Source organism: Lagopus leucura, unplaced genomic scaffold, assembly GCF_019238085.1.
Source record: "Lagopus leucura isolate 7727_CA_CO unplaced genomic scaffold, USGS_WTPT01 Super-Scaffold_100002, whole genome shotgun sequence".
NCBI classification, from domain to species: domain Eukaryota; kingdom Metazoa; phylum Chordata; class Aves; order Galliformes; family Phasianidae; genus Lagopus; species Lagopus leucura.
Genome location: NW_024962263.1, coordinates 66,861,888 through 66,884,093, shown reverse-complemented (window position 1 = coordinate 66,884,093; position 22,206 = coordinate 66,861,888). Strand labels below are relative to the sequence as shown.

Genomic DNA, 22,206 nt, shown 5'->3' with positions numbered 1-22,206 from the left:
CCTGGTCTGTTGAGCAGAAACAAAGGAATCTGAAATGCCATTGACAAAGGAAGGCTTTGGTGACACCGGGTGACTAAGTTAGACACTGCTTTACAAACAGCTCTTTCTGCAAGACAGTACTGTCTTTGGGGGGGAATATGGTACACTTCTAAGATGTCTGAGCTAATCCTCAAAGCCTGAATTGCACTAGGAAATGTGAAATCACACATTCGGTGTAAGGAACAAGGATTGGGTTGAAGTAGTGATTGCAGTAAGGCTAAGCACTCTTCCAGGGATGGTTTTGTCAATGCAGATTGAAATGTTTCAGGCTTAGTGCCCTGATATCCTGTTGCACCTGTCTGCATGCTAGTGACTTTATAGCAATGATAATTTCTTACTTAAAGGGCATATTAAGCCCAACTCTTACTGGAAATTCAATAAATTTACATTTTCCTCCCCCATCTCTTCATGATGAGATCAGTGGCAATGTGCATGTATACAACCATACTGCCTGTGGTGGATGCTTCAACCAACTAAAATTTAGCATAGTTCCTGGATGCCCCTGTGGACTTGCATCTATTTAAAAAAACAGTACAGAATCCTGGCTTTTTTTTTTTTTAACTTGATATATAAATTAGAATGTTGTCCACAATTCTAGAGGAAAGGAAGTGAAAGATTTGTAGACTTTCAAGGGGATGACCTGAGCAAAAGGAAGAGTTTCATGTTTAATGGTAGGACCAGCTGTATGAATGCTGAGGTGCTCTTTTTCAAAATCCTGTCGCCTCACATCTGTTTGGCAAAATTTTGGAAAGTCATTGCTCTGGTATTGCCCATTCCTGTTAGATCTGATGCTCTGGTTGCAGATTTCCTGTTCTAAATGAGCTGAAGATTTATATTCACTCACCCACGCTTCCTGCTCTCATGCAAGGCAGCTGGAGCTTGAGGTACCAAGTAAACATTACAGTGCGTCAGGCTTCACTATTTCTGCTTTTGCTGAAGTACGTTTAGGTCATATCCTTTTTTAGAAGTTCAGTGTAAACATAACACATAGATGGTATCTGCTGTCAGCTGAAGTAGATTCTCCTTTGAGTTGTGAGTAAAACCTCAGTTTTGATGAGATGATAAACTTTCCCAAGGCTTGCATACAAACCTTGTTTCATCTTCAGGTGTGAAAACTGATGGCAGATGAGGGTTCTCCACTTCCTTTGGCCTTTCAAGTCAAATTATATGTGGTGAGGCAAAATTGTATGGTGTTCAGGAGGAGGAAATTATATTGATCTGGTGCTGCAACTAATGCTTGAGAAAGAGAGATTCTGAGGGTCAGAGATGAGGCAGAATGGTGCAAACAGTGTTAAAGCAAATGGTGGGGCATGCTGCTGGCTGGGGAGATATAGAAATGGTGGGGAAATTGGAATGTAGTGATGGTGGTCATCAAAACTTGTTAAGAGGAGGTGTGAGGGGTATAACAGTAAGGAAGATGATACACGTGTGTTGCTGTTTGGTTTAGGAATGAAGATACTAGAATGAGCAGAGTGCAGTCAGATGAGGCCAATTTGTGATTCAAATACTGGGTATGGCCAAATGTGACTGGGGATTCCATACATTGAATGAAGCAAGAGAAGGGCAAGGTGTATGGGGGGGAAGTAAGGGGGAGAAGATGAATTTTCTGTACAAAAGAACTGATGTTAGGAGAGCTGGTTGTGGTGGAGGTAGGCCTCAGAGCTGCCTTTGACTGGTATGCCAGCTATGAGCTGAAGCTTGGTGTGAAATGTGATTTGATTCCTCTGACTGAGGAATGGTGGTCAGCAGACGAATGTGAAATTGATGGGAAACACATTTTCAGACCACAGGAATTAGTGCAGTGCCGCAGGAGAAGCCTGCCCTGCCCTCACCCCCTGCTGCATCAGCCCTGAGAGATGGAAAGTAAGGGCAGGAGTGAGATGTGGGTTGTCACTGGTGGAAAGAAATGGAACACGAATCTCAACAGTCTGAGGGAAAAAGTCCCGGTAGCTTTGCCCAAGGCAGTGGCTTCCCAAACAGACATGGGAAAGGCAGGAAATCAGTGGAAACTGAGAGTGAGGATGATGTTCCTGCACAGATGCAGCACCTGGGCCCTGCTCCAGGGGTGTGTGAGTTAATTCAGCCTGTGTGGAACCATGCTCAGTGAAGCTGCTGGATGCAAGACTGTACTCTAAAAGCCTTGCTAATAAAAAGTATATTTAGTCTGTATACTGTGTGCATCTCCTTCCTGTGAGCAATGTGAACAAAGATGGTTCTAAAGAAAGCAGACCCACAGCCCCTCAGTGTTCGTTACTCAGAAAAATGAAAGTGCTGTAGATAAAGCTGCTGCTTTTTTATCCAAAAAATACAGCTATAAGCAGAGTTTAGTCAAGTGTGCTATGCTTTTAGGTTGTGATTTGGATTAGAGAAAGCTCAAAGGTCCAAGTTAGGTTAGTAAATGTTTTTTTAGTTGCAGATGCTAAGTTAACCCCATACAAGTTCACTAAGAGGAAAAAAAAAAAAAGTTCATCTGAATCTTGAAACCAAAGGGCAGAAACCATCTGTAAAACCAAAGCATACAGCAGCAGTTGTTCTGAACTACACAATGCTCAGTAAAAGGCTACCGTTCACGAGAAGTCACTCTGTATAGAGATGTGATACAGGGAAATTAAATGTGTGAGTACAAATCTCCCCATGGAGAGAATTGCAGCCCCAAAGCAGGAGCAGTAATTTCTAATACAGTGGGAGAAAATAGGAAACCACCTTCCCTAGTAAAGTAGTTTCACAGCTGCCTGTGAGAGAATGCAGAGAAATGCTGGCACAGAGAAACATCACTAGATTTATGAAGAACCCTCCAAGGGCTTCTATTTAGGTGCTCACCTAATTGCATGATGGGTGAATCTATCAGTTCTATGATGCTAAACTGAAAAAAAAGAATCAAGGCTGCTAAATCAACTATGTGGGGAACTGGATGTGAGAAGCCCTAACTGCTACAACTTGAACACAAGAGTGGTCTCAGCTGTGCCTCTGGGGCTGCTCAAGTTGCAGTCTGAGTAGCAGAACACTTGGCTTTTATGTTCTTTTACAAGGCCCATGGTATGTTCTGTTACGAGTTTTTCAAGAAAGAAGAGTTTTTTTTCTATCAATTATATACAAAGGTAAACAGAAGCTTTCTGAAGGATCTTGTCCATTGATATTCTGCTTAGTAACTACCATCAAAAAGGTCATCCTCAGCAGTCTGCAAGGACTCAGATCCATTAGAACAGAGAGCTTTAAACATAAAAACATGGGAATTTTGAGATGAGAAAAATTCACGTTGACAGTACAACGACTAATACTAAGTACAGCTCTTCCAGCAAATGCTGCAATAGCTGAAGAACCACTAAAGGTGGTGGGTGGATGAGATCTGCCCCTGCTGTGATGTAAGTTACAGTACCAACGTACCTTATGGCCATCTGCTGAATTCAGAGCTATCGATCTTCCAATCTGTGTATCTTTTTGTCCATCCCTGAGCAGTCAAGGATCCACAAAGAAAAAAAATGAGGAACAACTGTTTTTTGAACACAAAATATTTTTTTGTCTGAGACCATGTAACCAGTTTGACTTCAGGATAATTGCTACTGACATACATAGATCTTGGGGCACTGCTCTTCGGAGCTGAAACATGACACAGTGGTTTGAAATAGCCTAGTTCACCTTGACTGCTGTGTTAAAGATTCAGGCACATCACATAAGAAAAGCGATCCTACCATCTTATAAACAGTGATAGAACTACTGTCCACCTTCATCACGGCTTTATGTAAGTGAACAACTTCAAGGCTTTTTGAGCTGAACTTAAGTATGACGAAGAAAAGCTGTTTTATTTCCATCTCCAAAATCTTTTAGAACAGTAGCACTAGTACTTGCTCTACTTAATGAACCACTGAGAAGGCTACCATCATTAGGCATTAGCTACGCTTAAATCTCTTAATAGATTCCTAACTCTTAAGACAATATCCCTGAAAAAGAGCTCAAGAATTCAATTAACGTCCTTTTCTCCCTCGTGAGACCAGTTCCTTCGATTTCTCTTGGCCTGAATCTTCAAGACTGGAAAAATGACCTTATTTCAAAAAGGAGCAGCGTTTATTTGGCTTCCCTGCCACAACTTGATCTTGAATTTTCAACTTTTTTCTTCTTTCATTGATGGAAAAGCTCCTACAATGCTAAAAATCAGGGACAAGTCTCTACAAGCAGTATTGGGACAGCTGTTATCTACTGACATAAAAGGAGGATGGAGTAAAGCTAAATCCTCTATTCTATTGAAAATAATGAGTAGTAACTGGCAGCTCAAAGAGGGGAGTGGTTCACGCTTCTCAACCTGAAGCATACTTTTCTGTTAAATGAACTTTATTTAAAAAAAATTCTGAGTAGCTCAGAAAGTAGAACTGATCATGTCCCTTGAAAGGAACAGCACTCTGTATTTATCAGTTAGCACAAGACTTACATTCAATTCCCTTAACTACAATGTTCTATTGAATTAAGAAAAAAAAATGAACACAAGTCTCCTCGTTGTACTTGTGAAAATCATCAAATCTCGTCTTCCTCCCCATCTGTCTCAAGTTCTACTGCAAATGAAAACAATTTTCAAATATATGCTCTGGAGAAATTAATAAGGCTGATTTGGCCGCTCTGTACATAGCAGGGGGGCTGAAACTCGATCACTTTGGTCCTTTTCAACCCATGCCATTCTGTGATGATTCTATGATGATTTTCACGTGATACTATAGGAAAGTATATAAACTCTTGTACAATGATTGTCATCGTGTAACTTTTTAAGAACCATTTGTATGAGGAAGAAACAGCAGCCATTTTCAAACACACTTCTTTCCTATTTGCAAAGGAAAGAGAATAGGTGGAGAAAAAAACAATCTTTGCCTCTCTTCTCTCCCAAAGAAAAAAAAAGCACATAACTGAACTGCTTGTTGCTGTTGCAAAATTTTCCTGAGTTTACAGGGCTGTTTCTAACCCAGCTGTAAGATGTTCAAACAAATACTGACTATTTGAATACTGAGAATGAGGCAAGAGCTCTCATTTTTTAATACTAAGATTTGTTTAAATATTTGCCATCACAAAAAATTGGTGTTTATGTGTAAATAATCTGTTGTTACCAACTTCAAGAACAGGAAGAAGCTGGAGTTGATTAGTATTCAATTTGTGCCTGAGTAAATAAGAAATATTTAAGGTTTAGTGTAACTTCTTTGTCTTGATTACGCCCTCTTCAAAAACTTTCACAAGGCAAATGTGATAATAGACAAACAGCTAATTAACTAACAAGGCCTGATCCTAGCTTCCTTTCTTCTCCCTCTTGTCCCCCCCTTCCAATAGCATTGACAAGTGAACATTAGAAAGAAGCTGCCTGAAATTAAATCCTAAATACATGCAGTATTTTCCTAAGCATTACTCTGAAACAAAAACGTTAAGGTCTTGAATGTACAATCCTTGAAAGAAAATTCTCTTTTTCTGTATTAAAAGCAAGATTTAAAAACAAGTCATACAGTAGCAGATAGCTCAGATAGTCATACATGTGTATATATTACATGCTGTAACCAGCAAACACATCAGTGGAGCAGAAAGCATATTTTGATACAGAATTGCTGTAAATTCAGGTCACAATTTATCTTCTCCTTTTCACGTTAGGATCATACCTGCAACAAAAAAAGAAGTTGTCACAAATAAGCATGGCTCCATGATATTTAAATTTAAGAATGTAACGCAAATGATTTTATTATACAATTATAACAAGGGATTAGGCAACGTTCAGTCCTTTCCCAGACTGCATCTCTGTGATTAATTATTGTTGCTACAATTTGACTGAAGAATGGAGAAGTTAAACCTGTGCATGAACTGAAGGTAACACTCTTCCCTGGCTCCTTTCCTAGCTACTCAAAATCTTTCTGTCTATCCCACATATAAGCAAGATTCTCCAAGCCTGTAAGTATCCAAATATAACTGAGACACCCTGCAAAAAAAGTCCAGAGGCCAGGGGTAGAAGAGTACTGTACATTCACAGCAATCTACATTTAGCCAAAACTCATTCAGCAAAAATCCTTCTATTGCCTCCTACACCCATACAGCAATTCCCTGTTTTATCTTTATACAGCTTCTGATTGACTTCTAGTTACTAGTATCTACTTTCTGGAAAAAAATTAGATTTCTGAGTTACAGCAATATATTTACGATTTTCCTGTGCTACATCCCTTGGCCTTCTTTTTCTTCATTTGTGCTTCACTTCCCCAAATCCCATGTCCCTTCTTTGAAATTCTGATATGCTTTGTACTCACGCGTGGATAACTTACGGACACAACAAATGATCGGGCAGTTTTACTTCCACTCATTCTGAGCTCATTCATTAGGACTTTTTTTTTGCTTAGGCAGGAAAATGTCACAACTTCTGAGCCAAATTACATCACCATATAATTACAAAGCTATTATAGAATTTACTGCTCTAACACATGAAACATGTATCCTCTGAAAGCAACGCTCTATTATTAACTATTAATGAACAACACAAGCTGTTAATACAGTAAGCTTTTCTGAATGGCTTGTACACATGTTGATACTCAGTATGATGTCATTTTGACAGTCACTTGGACAAACACCACTTTCTTCACAATCTACACTTTTCTACCAAAATGTACAGTTTTTAGAATTTGTCAAATGCATGTCAGGTCAGAAGACACACAGTGGTTTCTTGCTTCTTCACATAAAAATGAGAGAATAATTAAAGCTTTGCTGACCAAAATGAGACCCTTATACTCAATCTCATTTGACTTCATTGCTAGAACATTGTTACAAATCAATTGTAACATTTAAGGATGTCCTGGACACCAAAACACATTCAGAGATCTCGAAGAACTGATAAAATCAGAGGAGACATTTCATGGTGTCCTGATGGCAGGGTTCCAGCTTCAACTCCATCTGAGACTGTCTATGGAGAAGATCACACTGACCACCATCAACACCTTTCTATTTAATCCTCCATCTCACCTTCAGTCATTTTTCATGCTAAACGAATCCTGGATGATGTTTTCCAAACAGAATGAAATCAAACAGTATCTGAGAAAGGAAACTCTACAGTGACTGTGGCTTGGACCAGAAAGAAAGCTACAGAGATTCCATCGCTGGCATAAATGTACAAAGAAACAAAAGGCTTTGCTGGGAAAAGGGAATGAAGGGCACAAAGGGGTGTTACTAAGCATAACCAATTTATTTGTAGTCTTAGCAGAAAGATATTTCCTTCCCTTCCGTCTCATTTCTCTCTGTACCGAATCAAAAGTAGATGAAGGTATGGGTTTTCTTTCCAACTCATCTTTACCTTGGAGCATGAGTGTTGCTAATTTCATTTTCAAATGCAATTTTCAGGGGAAATTGCAGCTGTTAAAATTAGCATCACACCAACCAGTTTTGCTCAGGATTAAGGACAAAATTAGAAGTAGGTTACAATCTGCTGAACATTAAATTACGTGTTTGAGTATTTTTGGAAACTTCGGGACGTGCCACTATCCCAAATAAATTGGCGCTAAGGTCAAAACCGTTCTAAGCATGAATGCACGTGAATTATCTAAGCTTCCACTGCTTTTGAAAGGTTCAAATTAATCAAGATACTTCAGATCAGTTAATTTTCTAGCACAGCAATCAAGCTGCACCATGTATTTGTATAAATGTATTCGTAATTGTCATGCATTTAAATGTACTGCAAACATAAAACCTGGATAAGATAGCAAACTTGGCATAGAACATCTGGAAAGCAGTTATAGAGCATTGAAATTTAAGATTGGAGTTGAAAGTGGCCAGACAAGAAATCAACTGAATAAGATGATTTTCCATACTCTTTCAAAAGAGAGATGAGGAAAAGTAGTAAGCAACTGAAACAAGGGAAAATGGAAGAAAACCACTACTACAATGAATTATGCCAAAAAGCATAGGAAATATAACATTTAGGTGTATTTATACATTGTTAAGTTTCTGGGAGTCATTACCTCAAAGGTTAAAAAAGATCATTCTGATGATCCCTTCTTTCACAGAAATATCATTCCTTACTTTAGGTCCCTCAGCACAAATAGACAAGTACCACGGCTAGCACTAAAGTCACAAACTCCAGAACTGTTCCTTAGGAATTCAGATGACCGGCTTAAATCTAACACCAAACTGTTTCATCAAGCAAACGCACAGAGCTTGACTCTGGAAATCTCTTCCAGTCTTTGTGAATAATCAGTCAGAGAATCACGCAGTGTCCTGAGGAGCTGAAAGGGACCCGAAAGGAACACCAAAAGTTCAACTTCTGGCTCCACACAGAACTAAGACAAGAGACAGGAAATGGCAACATTCTCGTTTGAGAATGTTCTTTTAAAATTATTAGGGTAATTCTAAAGTGGAAGTTTAAAGCAAAAACAAACAAACAAACAAACAACAACTGAGAGTCGTAATTGAAAGTTAGCTTGAGTATAATTCCATACATGGAAATACAAGAGACTTTGAGAATAGGCAAAGAAACAGCCTTTGCAGAACTGGCATTTGTCCAAAAAAAAAGAGACATGATGAAAGATACATCTTTTATAAACATAAGCATAAACCTCTTACCTAAAGAGATCATCAGCAAGCGATTCTTCTCTGGCACGTCGATTCTGTTCCTGAAAAAACAGGATTTTTCAACACGGTATATTAAGAACTAACATACTTTTTCCATGCAAGTTCATGATGGGTAATATATTTCATTAGTCAAGGCTGGCTACTGATGCCAACTAGCAGATCAGTTTGTGAATTGGTCAGAAATTAGCCTTCTGTTTTTCAAGGCAGTGTAGAAATAGGGGAAATTTTGTCCGATTATAGGGAAATCTTAATTAGCATTATCTACATCCAGGAACTAAAAAAAAAAAAGAGATAACAATGGGATTTGATCAGGCAATGGAAATAAAGTATGGATCATCAGCAAGTACTTTTGAAGAAAGTACTGGAAAATGAAAGTGCTGGTGAGTGCTGTCATAAAGTTCTATGTAAAAAGAGAAAAAAAGCATAAAACTTCCCAGTGCATTTCTTAGTATATTGCAACAGAATTTTACTCAGGTATTTTCTGTTCTGTTCAAGAGAACACAGAGTATCAACTGCACATTGTAACAATTTAAACAAAGATTACTACACAAAAGTTCTTCCTGACTCTCTGTCACATTTGTAGGAACCACAATTTATCATCCTGCTTATTTCAGTTACTAAAAAAAAAACACACACAAAAAAAAACTCTTTCATGTTACTGATTTTGATTTAAATCATTATTACTGACTATATGAATTCTTAATGTAAAATGAATTCAAATTATCAGCAAAAAAGAAAAACCAAAACTCAAGCCTTACGTCTGTCTTCTGGCGTTCAGTAATGTTTCTAATGCACATGTAACAGCTAATTTGCTGAGCTTTATTCCAAAAGTAAAATTTCCAAGTATTTCAGAAATGACCACAGGTCAGGATGACCATTTTCAGGAGTGAAGTTCTGGTTTTGCTCATCTTTGAGAAAAAATTCCTTACCTCCAATTCTTCTCTTAACCATTCTTCTAGTTCTGAATTCTTTCTAGTTTGGTGAGCAACCAAATCTGATCCTCCAATAATGTATGGAAGTTGCCCAGCCCCTGGATAAGGGACCTGGAGACAATAAATTCTTAAAGTTACAATGCAAGGCAAGCATAATGCAGGAAAAAGTTTAGCAATGAAAGTCAGTCTTTCTCTGAATAACATTTATCAGACATTACACTTAAAAGAGACTGAAGGGAAAAAAGTATTTACTGCAAGCTACTGATTCCCTCCTTTTGCCAAAGGAAACAAAAAATAGCTAATAAATATGATATACACTAAATGAAATCTGAAAACATTGTAAACTGATTTTTACAGATAGAATCTATTTTACATCAAAATACATAAACATCTATTACAGAAGGATGGCAACTAAAATACTATCAGAAATTTTACATATTTTCTAAAATGACTACTTACAGATAGCTGGAAGCTTCATTATTTGATGAACATTATTATATTTTAGTGAAATGCAATTGCAGTGATCTTAAGCCATAATCCTCACTAGAAATATTTATGGCATATACACAAATATATTTGTAGTTATTTTTAATATAAATAGGTACTTTTACACTAAACACTAAGAATTTTCTTAAAGTTATCCTCAGGAGCCAAGCAAGCAATAGTCTTACAAAAGTAAGATATTAATTTCAGTTCCATTTAATTATTCAGATGTTATTTTCTAAAATGCAAGATTCAGAATCAGCATATTCTCTTTGGAGAAGTTTAATTGCAAACTTCTGGAGGTACAACCTCAAGTTACGCTTTCACTAAGGTTATGCTGGGCATCACTTAGCAACTCAGAATAAGTAGCAGCTTGGAAGAAATTACGAGGATCTAAAGAATCTTTATCAACCCAGTACTTTCTGGTGAGTTAGAAAAATACTTGTTAATAATATGTATGACACTGAAACTGTTTAGTTTTCTGTGGTTATTATCAACTTAAAAATATTCAGAATATTTTTTCTACTGTACTAAGGAACATTTCTGCAGCATTAAGGAAGTACTTCCTAACATTTTAAACAGTTCCATCTTGTGACCATTTCAAATACACACCTTTCTGAACGTTTTGAAATTGTTCTGTCCCCTGCATTTGGTATTTCTAATAGTCGGGCTGTTTGGTCTTGGACAGCTGACAACCAGTGATCGAAACTCAGTCAACAGAAGTTTGCTAGGAAGATGGCTGGAGTCATCTTCAAGTTTGTTGTGGTTCTTATATGGGAAGAAAAAGAACGGAGCACTTTAAGTGTATGAAATGACATAAAATGTATCTCTCACTGCCTTCTCATATACTACCATCAGAGATTGATGCTACGTGAATTTATTTCTCCCATATTTACATCTGCTGAAAGCACAGGATTATTAAAAACTGCAGTCATAATCATGAGGTTAGTGCACCTCATTTTACTAGGATATCACAGAATGGCCAGGATTGGAAGGGACCTCAAGGATCATGAATCTCCAACCCCCTGCCACAGGCAGGGCCACCAACCTCCACATTTAACACCAGACCAGGCTGCCCAGGGCCTCATCCAATTTGGCCTTGCACACCTCCAGGGATGGAGCATCCACAACCTCTGGGCAGCCTGTTCCAGCACCTCATCACTCTCCCTGTAAAGAACTTAATATACATATATTATATAGTATACTATACATACTTTTCTTTCAAGCTATTATCTAAGAATTACTTCTCTCCCCCACTCTGCCTCTAACCTGGACTAATTTAATTGTTTAATCTAACAGAATAAACATTGTTTATTCTAACAGAAGCTCCAAGGAAGAATACGTTGAATGTCTTCGGCTCAATTCTAGCCTACAGATTTAATTTTAGACCAACTTTGTAATGATAAACTGAATCTGATAAATGAAACAACTTTATCTTGTGTATGCAAACACTCATCTGTCGGCTAGTCTGCATGACTACTTTGCACCTTGGGATCTGATCTACATAGATTAAGAATGAAGTCTGGGTGGAAGACAAGTAACAGACAATATCTTCAGGGACAGGTCTAGCCCAGGTACAGCACTGCTATTTCATTGTAATATAATCTAAGATGACCCTGCACTTTGGTATACTTGCACTTCCCTTTTCTTGAACTGTACTGCATACCCGTGCTAAATGAAGAATAAAATAAAATCCTGCTGCTTGTGGACTAGCTGCACTCTTCTCTCTACAGAATCTTTCCATTTCTGATGCACTGCCATTCCCACCTATTCTCTTTCATTAATTCATCCTCCCACAGTAATCTCACCTATAACAGTATGCTATTTACTATTAAGCACCATACGTTACATTAGTTTTCCCAATGGTCCATCTGTTTCATTTCCCAATGAACCTCCTTAGAGCAGCCAAGGAGATCTCATTCTTGTCTGTCTTTCAGTAGTTACCTAATATAAACATCCGTACCAGTATTAACGACACTGAAAAGTGAATACAATTACACTAGGTTCCTGTAATCTCACATATCCATAAAAAACAACTCTATGTAAACATAAACAACAGTTCTGCCTTTACAGAGTAAGTAATTGGCCCATACTATTCAAATTTAAGTGTGATTACTTTCACGAGTTCTATCTCCAGAATTCCTTACCCTGAATTATGATTTCCCAGTACTACGTTCTTAACAGCAAAATTTTTGTGTATTTTCTTAACAATTCTCAAAGTTACAAAACTTACAATAAATTTGTTTCTTACTGAGACCGATGATTCTTCCTTGATCTCACTTTTCTCTTCCAGAGTCAGAACTGATCCAACTTCATCTTTTCTCTATTGATTAAATGTTAAAATTAAACATAAATTACAGAGCTATAAATTAGTTAAAATCACTTTCTGCCTTTTATTGTGGAATAAGCATGTTTAGATCAATATAAATACATAGAAAATAAATTGTAATGAGGCATGCTTGTACTTAGAAAATCATACGGTTTTATGTACACTGCAGTAAATCTGGTTTGGGATAGAAATGAGGATTTTTTGCTGGCATGTTTTTTTCTTACACAAGTAGCAAATGTTTTGTGCACGTTTTCAAAGTCCTGCCACGTTCTACAAAATACTTTGAAAGCTTATGAATACAATAAACAGTACAATTTTCAATTTCATTAAAGTGTGTGTGCGTAGAAAGTAAATTTCATTGCCAGGACAGGAAAGCATTTTGATGGTTGCTTTCATCTCGAAGGTTAAATCTGTTTTGCTTCTTCTAAATGGCTTTCAGTGGTTGAAGACAATCAGGTCAGCTTTATGTACCCCATAGATTTTAAGCCAGTTATCCACATCATCTGTCTTGTCAGACAAGCAAAGTGTTTCTATGCTTAAAGAAAACAGGTAATGTGCCTGTGGGGCTTTATCATGAACCCTTCCTATTTCACAAAAAAAGTAATTTATCTGAAGAAAACAGATCTTTGTTAATTAATCACAGAATCATAGAATGGTTTGGGTTGGAAGGCACCTTAAGATCACCTAATTCCAACCCCCTGCTATAGGCAGGGACAGCTCCCTCTAGACCAGGCTGCTCACAGCCCTATTAAGGTGGCCTTGAATGCTTCCAAAGAGGGGGCATCTGCATCTACCAGAAGACTTTTTCTCAGCAAAAATTTAGTGTGCATACTTAAAATAATAAAAGAACAATTCAGTTATACTTAAGAATTTTCCTTCCCTTACGACTCTACACGATCAGATGAGCAAAACTTCTCAGATCATAAAAAAAGCCTGACTATACCAAGCAACCATTTCAGAGTCTCAGTACAGTCAGACCCAACAGAAAGTACTTCCTCTCTGATATTATAAACCAAACAAAATAACAAAGAAACAACTCCACAATTAGATTATTTCCTTGTCTTTAAAAACCTGCCAGCTATAAACATTAAAAAAAAGTTTATAAAATTATACCAAAGTTCTAAATTCACAGACGCAATTTCAAGTATCAGGAGAAGAGCACCAAGTTGGTATCAACTATGGAAGCATGATTGATAATGCTGTCTTACAAACTCCAGCTACTCAATTGTGCATTTATTTCTTACAGTATTTAAATACTGCTTAGACCATGTAAGAATTGGCTGGAAGTGAGCTCTAGAATTTTTCAACTAGAAATCTTTCCTTTTTTCTTGTTACTGCTTTGGTTTAGTTCCCCCCTCCCACTAAAGTGGCTGCTTTTCTACATTTCTCTTAGAAAAATATCTTATCCTGAAAAAGAAAATTGAAAAAAAAGGAATTATTAGCTACTAGATGATGAATATAATGTATCCTCTTCTCTAGCCTAATTCACATTTCTGCTTCTCACAGGGTAATAACCATTTTCCATTAAACAGAAATGTTTAGATTAAGAAAAAAAAGAAACTGAACTGCAATATACTTTTAAAATTATGTACTTTTTAGATTAAATTTTAAGTTTGCAAGGCTCATCAATTTGCAAACCGGGGAATGAATATGGAATGAGAGTATTTACACTGTGATGAAGCTACATAAATCTGAAGGCTGACATTTTGGAACTTCTGAAGTTTGGCATCTGGTTACCAGATACAAACATGAGTCACACCTCACCCCCCGACTCTTCTTTCAAGTGATATGTTTTCAAAACTTCTGAACTACTTTCTAAAACGTGACATTGAGTCTGTCAATACTTTACCAGACATTCTGCACGTACTGCTTAGTGGCACTATTTATTTTAAATGGGCATGAAGGGTTTGAATTGCCTCATGCTGGAATTCTAATGATCTCTTACATGTCACATCTAGAGATTCCCAGTTGAAAGGTGTTGGATGCTATTGTGGTGTTCAACAGAAGAGGTCACCATAAAGTTTCTTCAGGAAATTCTTTATATAATTGCATATTATTTAATATATTAGCATTACAATTAATACAACAATGCATGCCATGAGAAGTTATTGAACCACTGACATATTCTGCCATTCTGCTTGCACTGCTTCGAGCAAAGAGAGGAAAAACTTCAGAATATGAGCAGTTTTCAATTCACAAGGAAACAGTGTTAAAATTAAAAATAAAAATTAAAAAAAAGAGTAGATGGGTGTAAAGCTATGAACAACCTTCCTTATCCTTAAACCTTAATCCTTGCTTCCTTCAAACACAGTCATAAACTTCAAAATCAGGCATGTAAAAAGAATGTAACTTACCAACATTTCATTCTCATCTCTCTGCTTTGTATTTCCTTCTTCTGTTCCGCTGCCTTTGGTTTCCAGACATCTCCTCTTTCGTTTATTGCTTTGAGCTTCCTGGTCACCATTTGCTGCTTGCTCTTCCCAGTCTAAGTCTCTGCTTTCAAACACCATCTCTAGTGTCTCTAAATCTTCAGATACATCACCTAACTCCTTTCTTTTCTTTGGTGCAGGATTTTCACTAAAAGTAATTTTAGTGTCAGTTTTATCACTCGCTATTTCACTAGTTTCCCTTCCAAGCTGGATGTTATTTCCCTTTCGATGCTGTTCTTTTTCACTGTCCCACGTTGATGAAGCTGAGGATTCAGTGCACTTGGAAACCAGCAACGGACTTTTCTCCAGTTTTGCTAGTTTGGGTACAGATGTTTCTTCTTCTTCAGCTCTTTCCCTTAGCCATAAAGTAATTACAAAATAAAAAATAAATTATAAAAATGTCTTTGAATATGATTAGCTGGATCTGCAACATAACAGCTTCCTGAGGTTTCAATGATGGCACTGTGAAGTTTGAGTGTAAATACTCTTGAGAAATAGTTTTCTCTTTTCAGAAGCTTTTCATTAACTCTGTTTTGAATAAAACTTACACCACTTGAGCTATGCAGCAACAGCAATAACATAACAATAAGAAAAGTAATATCAAAAACCTACCTTTTCCTAGCAACATGGAAGTAATTTGTAATTGAATTAGACTGCTGACGTGGAGTGCACTCTCTAGGTTTATCTCCTTCCAAAATTTTAGATGGAGATGCTGGATGATTTTTTTGACTAAACCCAGATGTTCTGTTCACTTTAGATATCAATGTTCCTGTATTTGCAGTGCCACCTGTGCTAGGGTTCTCTTTTACAGAAGTTTGCTGGAAAGCCCCTTCTTCCCTCCTCTTTGTCTGGAAAGTCTTATTTTCTATCTCCATACTATAGCAGAGAGAAAAAACACGTGCATTAGGTGAACACAAAAAGTTACCACTGCTATACATGTTGCATAATACTGCTCTTTAAAAAAAACTCACTTGTTCTTTGAATATAAACAATGTATTTATGCTAACAACTGATACTGTAAAATCTGCTAAAATATTTACCTTACATTGGTAATGAAATTGGTTCATGGCTTAAAAACTCTGAATACAATTAAAATAATCAGATAGGCAACACCTACATTCCTATTTATCAATCCGTATTGTTACTTATCACTTGAAAGCAGAAATCAGCTCACTGCAGACAACTGACAGCAATTTACTAAGTGCCATTTTGAACACTGTGTGCCTTTGTCCAAGGCGCTGATGAAGTCCCTCTACCACAAGAGTGCATTATTTGCAAGTTTTAGCTCAGAAACTATTTTCATGCATACTTTACCATGTCTGCTCTTCAATTTCTGTATCAGCTACATATAATGCACTGTTATCTGCAGCAGCTGTTGGCATTATCGTTTCATCCACAGCCAAGCTCTGAGAAATGGCTGGCCCCGCTCCTGATGCAGCATTTGCAGTTACAGCTGCAAGATCAACACAAGAGAAGAATCAAAAGATTAATATCCGATGTTTTTCTTTGCATGTAATATCACATAACCACCTTAACTAATGAGGTAAGACTTTTGGAAAATGGTATTCACAGAATCATAGAATTGCTCAGGTTGAAAAAGACTTTCAAGATCAAGTCCAACCACAGCCTAACCATGCTAGCCTAACAACCCACTGCTAAATCATGTCTCTGAGCACCACAACCAAATGGTTTTTAAACACATTCAGGTATGGTGACTCAACCACCTCCCTGGGGAGCCTATGCACGCAGTTTTGATTTTAAAAAATCATGTAGATTTTAAAAAATCATGCAGATCAAACAAGTAAACAAACAAAAACCCAACTAGAAGAAACCAGATTCTAAATGACTAAATTCTAGGGTTTGGTTTTGGTTAAATATTCTGCTGAATTAAGAAACAGAATTTTGCTTAAATAAGAATGAAGTGCTATGGAAAACTACTTAATTTTATGGTCATGATATATAAATCTGCCAAACTGTCAGAGCACGAAGTCCAACATCTGTTTACATTTACTTTTGTATAATCATCTGTTAACAACAATCATCATCCTAGGGATTATCCCTAAAAATACTGAACTCCTGTTTGTTATCAAAATATCTCACAATAAATGTCTTCTTTGGCCAACTGGCCATAACTAGGTCACCAAAGGAGTGCCATAAAAAACTGCTTGCTGCTCTGTTTACTTACTTGCATTACTGTTCTATAGGACCAAAAGAAATGTATATATACCATCTTTTATATTGTTTGCCCTTTCACTTCTCTTTGTCTTCTTTAAGACAAAGGATACTAAGGTCAACTATTTTAATATGTATGTCACATCATTGTCCTTCCAAAGATTATTTAGTTATTTATTTATTTATTTTTTACAACATACCACTCAGTCCCTTACAATTTTCCTGCATCTCATTCTGTTAAGTCTGTGCCAGCGTTATCCCTTCTTTCAGATGACACATTTTATACATGTATTTTCTCCTGCCACTGTAACCCACAGAGGAATAACCTACAGAAACATCTCGGCCTCTTTCTCGAGCTTCCACATCTTAAAGGCTTTTACATGATTACTATAAAGTTAGATGAGCAAGGTACCAGTATCTTGACATTCATTGTTGAGCCACAAAACTGGTGAGGGCTCAGGAGCACAGGTCTTATGAGGAGCAGCTGAGGGAGCTGGGATTGTTTAGTCTGGAGAAGAGGAGGCTCAGAGGAGACCTCATTGCACTCCACAACTTCCTGAAGGGAGGTTGTGATGAGGAGGGGCAATTTTTTTAATTTATTTAATTGTCTGATGTGTTAATAGCATTAAATGTAACGTGAGAATCCATTTATTTTCTGTTGTTTTCTAAACTTCACTGGACAGACAACAGACTACATATAAACCATTCATACAAGAACTCTAGTCAATCAAAACATTTATCAGGCCTCTGCCAGTACTGCTGCAGTATCTTTCTCTCTTCAAAATACATTTCAGAATAAGAAATGCTCTTATATGTAAAGTTAAAAAAGTAAAAGTTGAGTTAAACAACAACAACAAAAAACCAAAATCCTACACTTAAGTTGTAGGATTTACTACCTGATCTATCACTTTGTAGAAAAGAACAGAACCTAAAATTATTCTATGAAATTGTCAGAATTATGTGTAACAAACTGCCCTCTAACAATTTTGGAAGCAGCATGAAAAGAAAATTAGACCAAAAAAATATATAACCTGACTCTCAAAGACTTTCACTGCTGCTCTATTGGCAAATATAACTTACGTTTCAAGACAAAAAATGAAATGTACATTCTCCATACTGTCACTTCAGCAAATGTGGCAATGCTGCCTCACTGTCTTGACTTGTTACTTTAAGATTAGGTTTGATTTTGAACTGGAAGTGCGGGTGGAGGGGATTTCCCTAAAGAAAATTCTTCTGAGTGCAAAAGAAAGCAAGCCTTTACAAATTAATTTAGTTCTTATTCTCTAGGTTTTGAACTATGAGTTATGAGTTATAACTCATTAACCCAGTCTCTTCATTAAAGAATTGAATAGCTTAGAATTCACAACTACTATACACACTGATTTAGCAGCTACTAAAACTACCAACTTCAGAATGTTGTCTTGAAGTATTTTTCCTTGAAACGTCAAATAACTGCATCTGTTTTTCACTTTAACTTTAGAAGTTAGGTCTTTTTAATATTAAATCTACACTTGTAGGTCACATCATTTTCAATGTAGCTTATAGCAAGCTGTTGAGAAAACATTTATCTTTTCAGATTAGCATACAATTTTCATGCAGTGTCATTCTGTTTTGGTGGTATTGCAAAATAAATGAACCTTGGCATTACCACCTGATGCTCTGTACAAAAAGAAATGCTACTTCTTCACTGCTGTTAACTTAGCACTACCCTTCTTCCAGTTACCTTTGTTATCAGGCTGCCTCTGAGGGTTGCAGTATCTTTCTGTAGACATGAAGATAACTGCCAATCCAATTTCTGCTTCAGGAATAGCCCTGAGATTGTTGCTGTTAACATACAGAAAGTCAACATGTAAAAATAAGCTTCTCAGCTCAGGTTCAAAGCTGAAGAGGCAAACAAGCACATATATGTCAAGATACAAAATGCTCATCACGCACTGCTACTGTACTACAGCCACGAGAAGAGCTTGAACATAAATGTTTTCTCTGTTTAGCAGGGCAATTCACAGTGACGAGACTTAACTATTAGGTTAAGATTTGGGATTATGTTTTCTTTGATTGTTTATTACAGTACTACAAAAATACTAACATCTACAAAACAGGTAACTACTCTCTGAAAAAAAAAAAAAAATATACATATATATAATTTATATATATCTATACAGAACACAAGTGGCCTTTCACAGTCAATATATGCGAGTAGATAGACAGCAAGGAGCCACATGGCCTCAAAGTGCCCCGGATTTCATGGAAAACATGAAATATGTATGACTATTGAAAAAAGAATAAAAAAAAATGATATATTCCCCCATTTTTAGAATACATTCATTTTTAACTTTCTCTAAACAACAGAAAGGGAGCTTGCCTTCTCTAACTTCAAACCAACTCAATGAGTAGAAAAGCCTCCAAAAAACCACCCGAATTTATACCTGCCAAATCCTTTCTTTCCTGGTTCAAGAAATTTTAGTTACTGTGCTACATATTAAAACAACGCCCATCTAAGTATACTAGTGTATTCATACATATGCAAATACAGTGACTAAAATAATTGCAGAAATTCTAAACAATCCCCTTCCTGCGCAAGAGAACAACTATTCACCTTTCCAAGACAGTCAGAATGGAATCAGTCCAGTTTCTCATGGACTCAGATCCTAGGATCTGAGAGTTTGTCATCCCAACATCAACAACACAAACTTCAGGAGAAACCAGTAAAGAAGTTTCTTTTCTTCCCTCCGTCATCAGTTTTGCTTCTCCTCCTCCAAGAACAACTGCTGGACCCAGTTTCTTGTGCTAAGAAAAGAACACAATTAAAACAATCTTAAAATACAGTCTGTTGAGAAGTATGCTAACCTACCAGCACAAATCTCATTGCTCATGTATTAATGCAGAAGTGATGTGTTCTGTTTCTCCTCCTGCATTTGATCTTAATTAGGCTGTTGTCTTGTAAAAAGATAAAATACACAGAAATCTTTCCTGATGGCCCCAGAATGAGTCTGGATCCAGAGAAAACAGAATATATGCTTAGCTGTCCCCCAACATCTTTGCAGTGTAAAGCCCAGTTACCTGCTTGGCAGTCAGAAATACAAAAGTTTTTCCACTGAATATTTTTTTCCTTTCAGGACGTCCAGTTAAATCCATGTTATCAATACCAATGGAAGGCTCATCAACTGAAGGATAAAAGCTGTAAAAACCAAACATTAAAGTTACAAAATTGAGATTTTTGTATCAGTACTGATTGATAGTCCCTTCTGTTTTAGCTTTAAGCTGGGAAGTTAAAATACTTCACTGCTTTCTTTCTGTTAAAGCTATTTATAGAAATATTTCTTCAAGGGATTAAGAGAAAACAGAACCTCTCATTTCTCAATATCTAAACTTAGACCAACACTTCCACTTACTTCAGTAAAAGAACAATTTTTGGAAAGTACTCAACCTTCCAATCTTAAAACATCAACTACATCTACATTCTCCACTAACACTGACAAACTAGACTGCCATCTCATTCTGTGCTTGCCCAAACATATTGCTTCCACTCCCCTTCACTTGCGACAGCCACTCCTGTTTCTCTTGTATCGGACAGAGAACATCGTGTCCTATCATGCTGTGTGACAGCCTATTAATGTGACAGAAAATAAGCACACTTTTTTTCCTGGGGGCATAGAGAACTGAACTGATCAACTCTGCAGCTTCTTGGTGTTTGTCCAGTACAAGGAAAATGATACTGTGCTTGGGGCTCAGATTAGGTGGAAGAGAAACTCTAATCTGACATTTTAACTTTTGTGATCTGTGATCTCAGCTCCAGTTAATGACAGCATGCACTCATCATAAGAAAACACCTCTAGAATAAAGACAAGCATTTTACTGATAATGCAACAGTACTTACAGGCTCCCAGAGCCACACGTTCTCTGCTACAGCAGACTCAACACACCACGGTGAAGATTAATTTTAAATGACCCTCTTATGTTCTTCCAAATAACTCCTCAAGCTTCATGCACACAATTAACAAACACATACCTTTTCAAGGTACAAATAATAGCAATACAGACTCAGATGAAAGTCTCTCGTACAATAAAGGGATTATTTTATGCTTTTCTACATGGACCACAGAATGACCAAATGGCTATTATGATCTTTTGTACCTTTGGAATAAATAGAGTGACCAAAATAACAATTATTTATTCCGTAGTAAAAATACACTTATCAAATTATTTTAACAGTATTTGATTCTCACATTAGTCTCACTTTCTCAAAAGAAAAGAAAAGAAAAATCTGTTATTTTGGTCAAGTTAACCTGCTTTGATCAAAATTTACAAGCTCTTTTCTCATGTGACAAGCGACAGAATGCAAAAAAATGATCTCAAGATGTGCCAAGGGAAGTTTATGTTGGACATTAGAAGTAATTTTTTTCACTGAGACAGTGGTCAAGCATTGCCACAGGTAGCCCAGCAAAGAGGTGGAACCCCCAACTCTGGGGGTATTCAACAGACAGGTAGATGTAGCGCTGAGGAACACGTTTTAGTGAAGGAAGTGTGGAAGGTCAGGTAGGATTGATGGTTGGACTTCATAATCTTGAAGGTCTTTTCCAATCTAAACAATTTTACAATTCTATGACTAAACTCATAATCTAACTGTTTACTGGACAAAATATTTTTTTATAATGAAACAGGGTCAATATGGTGTCTTTCACACAAATCTAATTTTCTTCATTTTAATCTATCAACTCCCAAAAGAGTTTCTGTGGTGCTTCAAACACATCACCATAGAGATTGCTATAGCAACCTTTCTGAAAACAAGCTCCTGTCTACAGCTACTAACATCTCTAAGCATATAATCAAACCCAAGAGCTCACCTTGTGAGTCTAGATATGAGAAGAAAATTGCCTAAAGATTAAAACGGTAGGCATTCTTCCACAAACAAAGCTACTGTAATTCACATATTCTGCCAAATATCAGCGGGTAAGTGTGCAATTACTTGATAATCTAACTCACATAAAATTAATTCTGTAACACTGAAAGCAATACTTACTTTTCAGGAGTTGGCAATTGTTGCCTGGACTGAACAGCTTTCATTAATTCATTAAAAAACTCTGGTTTTACAATTGGTCGTCCACAAATCAAAGCACATATTGTCTGAGAAGAGAGAAGACACGTATTTAACATACAGAAAAAGCCTAACTAGAATATGGTTCAAATGACTGTAGCTTTATAATATCTTAGATCACACAGCCATCTGTACACATCAAATCACATCTGTGTGATA

At 36.8% G+C, this 22,206-nt stretch overlaps 1 protein-coding gene across 4 annotated transcripts in view; it reads right to left on the bottom strand.

The window, feature by feature from the left end:
- Window positions 1-4,347: 4,347 nt before the first annotated feature.
- The window catches only part of NBN (nibrin), a 24,941-nt gene continuing 7,082 nt past the window's right edge, over window positions 4,348-22,206 (bottom strand). For 2 of the 4 annotated variants that reach the window (XM_042869959.1, XM_042869956.1), the window contains 12 exons: window positions 21,973-22,076; window positions 20,013-20,130; window positions 19,549-19,739; window positions 18,676-18,776; window positions 16,095-16,233; window positions 15,393-15,656; window positions 14,706-15,135; window positions 12,256-12,345; window positions 10,635-10,790; window positions 9,537-9,650; window positions 8,599-8,648; window positions 4,348-5,663 (listed from right to left, as the gene is read on the bottom strand). In XM_042869959.1, the coding sequence (XP_042725893.1) occupies window positions 5,633-5,663; window positions 8,599-8,648; window positions 9,537-9,650; window positions 10,635-10,790; window positions 12,256-12,345; window positions 14,706-15,135; window positions 15,393-15,656; window positions 16,095-16,233; window positions 18,676-18,776; window positions 19,549-19,739; window positions 20,013-20,130; window positions 21,973-22,076 (1,788 nt within the window). In that variant the 3' untranslated portion in view covers window positions 4,348-5,632. The remainder of the gene's footprint in view (window positions 5,664-8,598; window positions 8,649-9,536; window positions 9,651-10,634; window positions 10,791-12,255; window positions 12,346-14,705; window positions 15,136-15,392; window positions 15,657-16,094; window positions 16,234-18,675; window positions 18,777-19,548; window positions 19,740-20,012; window positions 20,131-21,972; window positions 22,077-22,206) is intronic. The other 2 variants (XM_042869957.1, XM_042869958.1) reach the window with 2 other exon arrangements.